This window comes from Trichomycterus rosablanca, chromosome 24 (genome assembly GCF_030014385.1).
Source record: "Trichomycterus rosablanca isolate fTriRos1 chromosome 24, fTriRos1.hap1, whole genome shotgun sequence".
NCBI lineage: Eukaryota > Metazoa > Chordata > Actinopteri > Siluriformes > Trichomycteridae > Trichomycterus > Trichomycterus rosablanca.
Window position 1 is genome coordinate 10,416,878 of NC_086011.1, and position 11,461 is coordinate 10,428,338.

General features: G+C 41.7%; 1 protein-coding gene across 1 annotated transcript; it reads left to right on the forward strand.

Annotated features, from left to right (window-relative positions):
* The first annotated feature begins 4,983 nt into the window (after positions 1 to 4,983).
* fmoda (fibromodulin a) lies at positions 4,984 to 9,756 on the forward strand. The gene is made up of 2 exons (XM_062986908.1): positions 4,984 to 5,860; positions 9,605 to 9,756. Exons 1-2 carry the CDS (start codon positions 4,984 to 4,986, stop codon positions 9,754 to 9,756), a joined length of 1,029 nt encoding a protein of 342 aa, XP_062842978.1.
* Positions 9,757 to 11,461: the final 1,705 nt, after the last annotated feature.

An 11,461-nucleotide genomic window follows, 5' to 3' on the forward strand; every position in this document is an offset into this window, starting at 1 on the left:
GAGATCCTCTGACCATCTTTGCTGCTTTTGTACCAAACCATGATTACAATCACATGTTAACATCAACAAAACATGAAATATATTGGGTTCAATTGCATTTTCCATACTGTCCCAACTTCTACTTCTCCAGCCAGGTGGGCCAGAGTTACCACAATCAGAAGGAGAGTTTACTCTACACATTTGTTAATTTCTTCATCATAATTAACAGGTTTTATCTTTGTTAACGTAATAGTGGGCTAAGTGCTGTTTGGATACAAAAAAGGCAAGGCTTAGCTCCACTCTGTCGCAGAGTAACACTCACTATTTCATTTACTAAAACCTAGGGGCAATTTAAGGAAGCTAGTTCACCACCTGTTTGGGAGACTCTATAAAAAAATCTAGAAGATACATGCAAACATCTTACAGATATAGTAACATTAATAATAATAATAATATGTTACATTTATTTAGCGCCTTTCACAATCCCAAGGACGCTTTACATACTTGGACGAATGGGTAACTATGGTAACTATGAGTATAGATAAAACCTGGCTAGCTTGGAACTTTGTGGGGCATAACACTGGCTTTTCAAGCCGTAACACTGCTGTCCATGTGTACATATGCTATATACACCGACCAGGTATAACATTATGACCACTGACAGGTGAAGTGAATAACACTGATCATCTCTTCATCACGGCACCTGTTAGTGGGTGGGATATATGAGGCAGCAAGTGAACATTTTATCCTCAAAGTTGATGTGTTAGAAGCAGGAAAAATGTAAGGATTTGAACGAGTTTGACAAGGGCCAAATTGTGATAGCTACATGACTGGGTCAGAGCATCTCCAAAACTGCAGCTCTTGTGGGGTGTTCCCGGTCTGCAGTGGTCAGTATCTATCAAAAGTGTTCCAGGAAAGGAACAGTGGTAAACCGGCGACAAGGTCATGGGTGGCCAAGGCTCATTGATGCATGTGGCTCGTGTGCAACAGACGAGCTACTGTAGCTCAAATTGCTGAAGAAGTTAATGCTGGTTCTGATAGAAAGGTGTCAGAATACACAGTGCATCACAGTTTGTTGTGGATGGGGCTGCATAGCCGCAGACCAGTCAGGGTGCCCATGCTGACCCCTGTCCATCGCCGAAGGCGCCAACAATGGGCATGTGAGCATTGGAACTAGACCACGGAGCAATGGAAGAAGGCGGCCTGGTCTGATGAATCACGTTTACTTACCAGGATGAATTATGGGAAGAAGGCAAGCCAGCGGAGTCAGTGTGATGCTTTGGGCAATGTTCTGCTGGGAAACTTTGGGTCCTGCCATCCATGTGGATGTTACTTTGACACGTACCACCTACCTAAGCATTGCTGCAGACCATGTACACCCTTTAATAGAAACGGTATTCCCTGATCCTGTGGCCTCTTTCAGCAGGATAATGCACCCTGCCACAAAGCAAAAATGCTTCAGGAATTATATGAGGAGCACAACAACGAGTTTACAGGAGTTAAAGGATCTGCTGCTGACATCTTGGTGCCAAATACCACAGCACACCCTGGATGGACTATAAGAACTTGGCATATATCCAAGATCCCCAGCATCATAAGTTCCACTAGACTTGGTGGATTGACTAGTTCAGATCTAGGAACACCAAGCCAGACTCCCTCACCACAAAATGGGAGCCCATCACCTTCTTTCCCCCTAGCTAGCCTATTATACTGGGATCCCAATTTGTTGCCCTCTTTCACTTGGGGCTTGAGGAAGCAACTTGAGCTGCTAGGTGGCAGGTGCCTGATTCTGGTAATGGTTCCCCAGGAAACTATTTGTCCCCATCTTGTATATTGCAATGGGGGTATGACTTCCTTTTTTATACTTTAAATTCTGGTTAATACAATAGTTACTGACATTGAATAAACTTTCTCTGTCTATTTACTTATTACTCTTACCATATTTACTTATTCACATCCTTAACTTGTGTTGTATGTATTAGTGTTATTCCTGTCCAATATTCCATTGAGTTGATTTGAGTTGATATTTCATTAAAAGCTGTTTTTATGACCAGAAAGTTGACTTTGCTGTTGATTTCAGTTGAATGTTACAAAATGCCTCGCCATACACACAGCCAATCATCAGCCATATTTTTATAAGTTAAAGCAGGTGTGCTTTATTTAATGGCTGTATTGAATTACATCTGGGAGGCCATAAGGACTAAGCAGACTTGTTTTATGACATGACCTATGATCATGTTGAAAGTAGCTATTATAAAGATGGGTAAACTGCAGCTATAAAGAGATGCACATGGTCAGACTTTACTTGAATTGGGTGTTGAATTTAAACTTAAATGTTTGAGTTAAAACTTCCAGTAAAAAGTTTTAATGGGGGCAGGTCAGTCCCATGCTGTTATCTCAACATGGAGAGGAGCAGAGGTTTCCAGCTGGTAGTAAGATGGAAAAGAAAGAATTCTGAGGTAATTAGGCTAGGTTTGAAAGGGGGCTAAAGAAGGTAGGGGGTGTGGAGGAGAGAACCTTGCAGGGTACACAGAGTGTTTACTTAGTCTTTGGCAAAGCCATTGTGCAGAGAGTTACAACAGCTCACAAAGGAAGGAGAAAGTACTTTTTAATAAAATCAGGTAGGTGTGTTCTTATTTGATCTACTGTATGCTAGAAAAACTATGCATGTACAGTTTTCACATTGCCTTTTTGCTAATTTGTATCAATGCACCTTTGATTCATATTCCCTTCCCTTGGGAATGAGACCCCAAATGTTAGCATGATTAATTAAATGCTTCTGGAAGAACACTGTTTTTTTTATCTTGAATGTACAGTAGCAAAGGTTCACAAAAGTTTGTGAACCCTTTAATTACCTAGATATCTGCAGTCAAAATTCAGCTTAAACTAAATACACACAATGTTTTTTATGCATCAATTTAATTGAACACAAAAATGTGTCACTAGTGTTGAGGCTTCTTCAAAGGTAAGTCTTCAAATTAATGAGATGAGATGTGGATTGTAGAGGTGCCTTACTCAATACAAAAAGTATGCTGTATCGAGAGAAAAAAATCAATATATGGAAAATATGCACCAATCATATCAAACAAATCACAAAGGTTATTACCAAAGGAAAAGGCTACACATGTATTTACACCAGTAGCACAAATTGGGGGTTTTTTTTAATGCAAAAAAGCTTAATATGTCTCTAGAACTTGCTTTGTGTCCATTGTCCATTGTAAGTTAAAACACTGCTATTTATATATGCTACAGTGAAAACCACCCAGACTATCTAGGTGTCCAATTGTACACCTCAGACAATGTTTTGTGGCTGCATGAGACAAAAATTAAAGATTTTCTACTGAAATGCTCAGTACTGTGTTAGAAGAGAAAAAAAGACTGCACCATAACTTCATCCCAACTGTAAAGCATCATTGTTTGGAACTACTATTCCAGCTCAGAGCAAGGGCAGTTTGCCAAACAATGATAGAACAGTGACTATGTAGTAACTGCACTCCATATCCAGAAATCATTTTAAAAAATGTATTCTACCACAGACTGATGATGAACTCTATTTTCATTCTGCTTTTTTGTTCATTATGTTTACATATTAAGTATCTATTAATTTATTTTAAGCACTCACAGCAAGGTCTAGGTTTGATTTCCAGGTAGAACGCACTGGGTCCTTTCTGGGTGGAGTTTGCATGTTCTCCCCGAGTTTCCTCCCACAGTCCAAAGTTTTTTGTTGATTAGGATTTTAACGTCATGTTTTACTCCTTGGTTACATTCATGACAGAAATGGTTGTTACTCATTACATAAGATTCATCAGTTCACAAGGTTATATAGAACTTACTTGCATGTCGTTGGACTGTGGGAGGAAACCAGAGCACCCAGAGTAAACTGGCTAGACACGGGGAGAACATGCAAACTCCACACAGAAAAGACCCGGACCGTCCCACTTGGGAATCGAACTGTGACAGTGCTACCCACTGAGCCACCATGCTGCCCTCACAGTCCAAAGACATGCAGTCAGGTTAATTGGAGATACAAAATTGCCCTAGGTTACAGTGTGTGTCTTAATGAAGGCTGTGCAAGCATCTTTGCCCTGTGATTCAAATCATTCAAATCATTCTCTAGACCACCCAGGGAGGATGGGGGTCCCTGCTGAGTCTGGTTCCTCTCAAGGTTTCTTCCTGTTATGTTAGGGGAGCATCTCCTTGCCACTGCCGCCCTCGGCTTGCTCAACAGGGGTTTTTCGTCTGTCGGTCCTGGATTTTGTAAAGTTGAGACAATGTCCATTGTAAAAAGCACTATACAAAAAAAATTGACTTGACTTGATGGACTGTCCAGGGTGTTTCCTAGCTTTCGCCCAGTGAACCCCGAATGGATTAAGCGGTTGTAAAACAATGATTTAATGAATAATTGACTGAATTCTCTAGGCTACCCATGGAGGATAGCTCCCAAATGAGTCCTCTCAAGGTTTCTTCCTAATATTAAGTTTTTCTCACTCCTGTTGCCCTTGGCTTACTCATTAGGTTTTTTTGTCCTTAGATATGTAAAGGTCCTGTTAATATGCCTTAAGACCATATCCATTGTATAAACAGCTATACAAATAAATTTGACTTGAATATAACCATGTATCGAATATACAGTATCTCTTAAATGTAAGTTGAGTTGTCAGTCAGCTGAAGTTGAAAGATGCAGCAAGACAATAACTCATGACCTTTATTATTTCAGTGTTCTGAAGCTACCAGTGATTATCATGATGGCTTTTATGTGTTGACATAACAGCTAATGTCAAATGTTAAGATGCCTTTATATAATATTGTGCCATGACAATTAGTTCTATAAGTAGCCTAACATTATTATAATATGCAACCTCAGATGATGTGTTAAATTTTGTGACAGCATGTGACATATAACCTGCCATGTTTATAAGTAGTGATTTTAGATGGTGTACAATCTTTCTATTTATATTGTTTCTTTTAGGGACAAAGTTTCTAAAACTTGTGTATTTCCGAACCATGCACCGAGTAGTTCTGCTGATGGCAGGACTCCTGCAACTCATACTGGCCCAGAATAATGACCCACTGCACTGGATTTACCGGCTGCATCCTATGGCTGCTCTCAACGCAGACAAGACTGGAGGAGATTGCCCGGCAGAATGTGACTGCCCTCCAACCTTCCCCATCGCGATGTACTGCAACAATCGTGGCTTGAAACAGATTCCATACATCCCATCCCGCATCAAATATGTCTACCTGCAGCACAACCAGATCACCACTGTATCGGACAAGGCCTTTGGCAATGCCACAGACCTCATCTGGGTCATGCTGCATGAGAACCAGATTGAAAAAATAGAAAACCGGGCCTTTGCTGACCTGGTGAATCTGGATCGCCTCTACCTAAGTGGCAACAACCTCACTGAAGTGCCAGCTAATCTTCCTCGTTCCCTACGTGACCTGCGTCTCAACCACAACAAAATCTCCAAGGTGTCTCCCGACGCTTTGAACGGCATGAAAAACCTGACATTTCTTCTGCTTAATGACAACAACATTCAAGAGATTGAAGGGTCACTGAAAGACCTCAAGTCCCTCACGCTGCTCAATGTGGGCGGCAACCAGCTGAAGAAAATTCCCAGTGGCCTTCCCGACATGCTGCATCAGCTTTATCTGGACTCAAACTCAATCGATTCCATCCCAGAAAACTATTTCAACCCCTTGAGCAACCTGCAATACGTCCGCTTGTCCCACAATGCCCTCACAGACAAGGGTATTCCACCCAACACATTTAACATCAGTGGACTGATAGAGCTGGATCTTTCCTATAACAAACTGGAGAGGATCCCACCAGTTAGTGCCAGCCTTGAATACCTCTATCTACAAGTCAATAACATCAAAGGTATGGATTTTTTTGTTTCATATTTAGGCAATAATTATTATACAGATAATTATACAGATTCCATGTTGTTGTAGCAGTTTGCGACTTAGTAGAGAATTATTGCAGATTGGGACACAGTCATATGATACTGGCTTTACATTAAAGAAGCACATTTCGCCAATCCTGGCCTCCATCCATTGGCTCCCATTAAAATGCCGTGTAGAGTTTAAGGTTCTTTTATTTGTAATTAGGGAACCTCATTGTAAAGCTTCAGCTTATACACCATCATCATTAGCCATAACATTAAAACCACCTCCTTGTTTCTACACTCACTGTCCATTTTATCAGCTCCACTTACCATATAGAAGCACTTTGTAGTTCTACAACTACTGACTGTAGTCCATCTGTTTTCTGCATGCTTTGTTAGCCCCCGTTCATGCTGTTCTTCAATGGTCAGGACCCCCACAGGACCTCTACAGAGCAGGTATTATTTGGGTGGTGGATCATTCTTAGCACTGCAGTGACACTGACATGGGCGTGGTGTGTTAGTGTGTGTTGTGCTGGTATGAGTGGATCAGACACAGCAGCACTGATTTTTAAACACCTCACTGTAACTGCTGGACTGAGAATAGTCCACCAACCAAATATATCCAGCCAACAGTGCCCCGTGGACAGCTTCCTGTGACCAGATGACCGACTCAAACAGCAGCAACAGATGAGCGATCGTCTCTGACTTTACATCTACAAGATGGACCAACTAGGTAGGAGTGTGAAATAGAGTGGACAGTGAGTGGACCATGTCAGTGTCACTGCAGTGCTGAGAATGATTCACCACCTAAATAATACCTGCTCTGTAGTCTTCCTGTGGGGGTCCTGAGCATTGAAGAACAGGGTGAAAGCAGGCTTAAAAAGTATGTAAGAAACAGATGGACTACACTCAGTAAATGTAGAACTATAAAGTGCTTCTATATGGTAAGTGGAGCTGATAAAATGGACAATGTGTGCAGAAACAAGGAGGTGGTTTTAATGTTATGGCTGATTGGTGTATACAGTGTATCACAAAAGTGAGTACACCCCTCACATTTCTGCAAATATTTCATTATATCTTTTCATGGGACAACACTATAGACATGAAACTTGGATATAACTTAGAGTAGTCAGTGTACAGCTTGTATAGCAGTGTAGATGTACTGTCTTCTGAAAATAACTCAACACACAGCCATTAATGTCTAAATAGCTGGCAACATAAGTGAGTACACCCCACAGTGAACATGTCCAAATTGTGCCCAAATGTGTCATTGTCCCTCCCTAGTGTCATGTGTCAAGGTCCCAGGTGTAAATGGGGAGCAGGGCTGTTAAATTTGGTGTTTTGGGTACAATTCTCTCATACTGGCCACTGGATATTCAACATGGCACCTCATGGCAAAGAACTCTCTGAGGATGTGAGAAATAGAATTGTTGCTCTCCACAAAGATGGCCTGGGCTATAAGAAGATTGCTAACACCCTGAAACTGAGCTACAGCATGGTGGCCAAGGTCATACACCGGTTTTCCAGGACAGGTTCCACTCGGAACAGGCTTCGCCAGGGTCGACCAAAGAAGTTGAGTCCACGTGTTCGGCGTCATATCCAGAGGTTGGCTTTAAAAAATAGACACATGAGTGCTGCCAGCATTGCTGCAGAGGTTGAAGACGTGGGAGGTCAGCCTGTCAGTGCTCAGACCATACACCGCACACTGCATCAACTCGGTCTGCATGGTCGTCATACCAGAAGGAAGCTGACGCACAAGAAAGCCAGCAAACAGTTTGCTGAAAACAAGCAGTCCAAGAACATGGATTACGGGAATGCCCTGTGGTCTGACGAGACCAAGATAAACTTGTTTGGCTCAGATGGTGTCCAGCATGTGTGGCGGCGCCCTGGTGAGAAGTACCAAGACAACTGTGTCTTGCCTACAGTCAAGCATGGTGGTGGTAGCATCATGGTCTTGGGCTGCATGAGTGTTGCTGGCACTGGGGAGCTGCAGTTCATTGAGGGAAACATGAATTCCAACATGTACTGTGACATTCTGAAACAGAGCATGATCCCCTCCCTTCGAAAACTGGGCCTCATGGCAGTTTTCCAACAGGATAACGACCCCAAACACAACCTCCAAGATGACAACTGCCTTGCTGAGGAAGCTGAAGGTAAAGGTGATGGACTAAACCCAATTGAGCACCTGTGGCACATCCTCAAGTGGAAGGTGGAGGAGTTCAAGGTGTCTAACATCCACCAGCTCCGTGATGTCATCATGGAGGAGTGGAAGAGGATTCCAGTAGCAACCTGTGCAGCTCTGGTGAATTCCAGGCCCAGGAGGGTTAAGGCAGTGCTGGATAATAATGGTGGTCACACAAAATATTGACACTTTGGGCACAATTTGGACATGTTCACTGTGGGGTGTACTCACTTATGTTGCCAGCTATTTAGACATTAATGGCTGTGTGTTGAGTTATTTTCAGAAGACAGTAAATCTACACTGCTATACAAGTTGTACACTGACTACTCTAAGTTATATCCAAGTTTTATTTCTATAGTGTTGTCCCATGAAAAGATATAATAAAATATTTGCAGAAATGTGAGGGGTGTACTCACTTTTGTGATACACTGTATGTTATCTTATTTGCCCACACTCTACCTTCAGAATTTTACCATGCTCTCAGATGAGGTCCAAAGGTGACCAGGCTTTATCTGTGGCTGCCCCAAATGTATGGAACAGCTTATCACTTTTTATTAAGATGCCCCCCACAACTTATAGTTACATTGATGTTTTTAATGTGCTATATGTCTAACTACTATTTTATGCCATCGATTTGTTTTATCATTGTTATCATTGTCTTTGAAGGCACTTTATGAATAAACATGACTTGATTTGACTTTACTGTGTACTACATATGAGAAATTCTAATTGTACCAAAAACATTACTTTTTTTACTGTTACTTTTCTATTCTATTTAGTCTCAGATTGAGGTTTCAATATTTTGATTATGTTTGGGCTAGAGCAAATATTCACAATCTGATTCTCCTTAATCTCCTTTGCTGACACTGATGAATAAAGCATCATCCCTGATCGATTGGCTAAGTGGGTAGCACTGTCGCCTCACAGCAGGAAGGTCCTGGGTTCGATACCCAGGTGGGGCGGTCCGGGTCCTTTCTGTGTAGAGTTTCTTCCAGGGTAAAACAGGAAAATAAAATCTGTTGTCATTGTTATGCATGACCATGTGTCAGTGTATGTGATCGGTCAACACTGCAACACTGATGGACTGGCAACCTGTCCTGGGTGGTTTCTACCTATTGCCAGATGAAATGTACCCACTGCAACTCTGAATAGGATAAATGAATGAATGATATTAATACATCTTCAAGCAAAGTGTGTGGCTAAGACACCCACACACACGTAATAATTAGGAGGGATGTCCACATACTTTTAGGATTCGTCGGCTGTATTTTCTCAGGCTTGCCCATTTACAATAATTGCAAAAGCATGTACATCTTGCTAACGTTTAGTTCTGGCAGAATAAGTGCAGCAATTGGAAAAATAAATGGCCTAAGGATTGGCCCTGCAAATAGTTTGCAAGTGAAAATTCCTAAAAGTACTGGGTTTTAATCAATTACAGCATTCTAGGCCTAGAGAGCTTCATAGCTTTTTTCTAGTTTTGTTGTTGACTGTTAACGTAATGGCTGCATTTTGATATAACGATATTATTTCGTGTTTTTAATTTCTGTTGTTACAGAGTTCACCTTGGGAAGCTTCTGCAGTGTGGTGGATGTGATAAACTTCTCCAAACTAAAGGTCCTGCGTATGGAAGGCAATGAGATTGCTCGTAGTGACATACCGACCGAATCTGCTCTGTGCCTCCGCCTGGCCTCAGACATTGCCCTGTAACTGCTATAACTATGTATCCAAGGGTGCCCTTGTCCATTTATCTTTTATTTATCTTCTATGTAACTATTCCACCTCAAATCCAAATATACACTTACTACACTTTGTTTTTGATATTTCATACACTTTTAGTATGAACTGTATACTGTGTATCAGCCATAACATTATAACCACCTCCTTGTTTCTACACTCACTGTCCATTTTATTAGCTCCACTTCCCATATAGAAACACTTTGTAGTTCTACAATTACTGACTGTAGTCCATCTGTTTCTCTACATAGTTTTTAGCCTACTTTCACCCTGTTTTTTAATGGTCAGGACCCCCACAGGACCACCACAGAGCAGGTATTATTTAGGAGGTGGATCATTCTCAGCACTGCAGTGACACTGACATGGTGGTGGTGTGTTAGTGTGTGTTGTGCTGATATGAGTGGGTCAGACACAGCAGCACTGCTGGAGTTTTTAAATACCATGTCCACTTATTGTCCACTTATTGTATTAGACACTCCTACCTAGTTGGTCCACCTTGTAGATGTAAAGTCAGAGATGCTTGCTCATCTATTGCTGCTGTTTGAGTTGGTCATCTTCTAGACCTTCATCAGTGGTCACAGGATGCTGCCCGCTGGGCACTGTTGGCTGGATATTTTTGGTTGGTGGGCTATTCTCAGTCCAGCAGTGACAGTGAGGTGTTGAAAAACTCCAGCAGCATTGCTGTGTCTTATCCACTCATACCAGCGCAACACACACTAACACACCACCACCATGTCAGTGTCACTGCAGTGCTGAGAATGACCCATCACCCCTCTGTAGTGGTCCTGACCATTGAAGAACATCATAAAAGGGGGCTAACAAAGCATGCAGAGAAACAGATGGACTACAGTAATTGTAGAAGTACAAAGTGCTTTTATATGGTAAGTGGGGCTGATAAAATGGACAGTGAGTGTAGAAACAAGGAGGTGGTTTTAATGTTATGGCTGATCAGTGTATTAAAAAGGTTTACATGTAAGCTAGTGTGGCATTATAGTAAGAGCCACAATGCTGGTAACAGCACTACCTGAGTTTTTTGGGGTTTGAATCCTGGGCTGAGCTCACAAATATAGATGGTGCATAGTGTTATGTGAACCTAGCCAATGAGGAGACACATATCAGTGCACCCTTAGTGCTGGTCCCAAGCCCATATTAGTAGAAAAGTTGGTTAGGAGGGGCATGTGCCAGATCAAAATATCCAGTCGAATGATCCACTGTGGCGACCCCTAATGGGAGCATCTAAAATGAATCATTCATTTATTAAAAATGTTTATATGTAAGTTACATAAAATATATACATATTAAAAAAACATGCAGTTCCATTTTTTATTTACTTTTTTTTGCTTATTTGTTACTATGTTTTCCTTATTATTATTCAAAAGGGATGTTAGTCCAACTGATTTGATAATCTGCGAGTGGATCAGACACAGCAGCACTGCTGGAGTTTTTAAACACCTCACTGTCACTGCTGGACTGAGAATAGTCCACCAACCAAAAATATCCAGCCAACAGCACCCCATAGGCAGCATCCTGTGACCACTGATGAAGGTCTAGAAGATGACCAACTCAAACAGCAGCAATAGATGAGCGATCATCTCTGACTTTACATCTACAAGGTGGACCAACCTGGTGGACCTCCAGGTCAGAGTGTCTAATAGATTGGACAGTAAGTGGACATGGT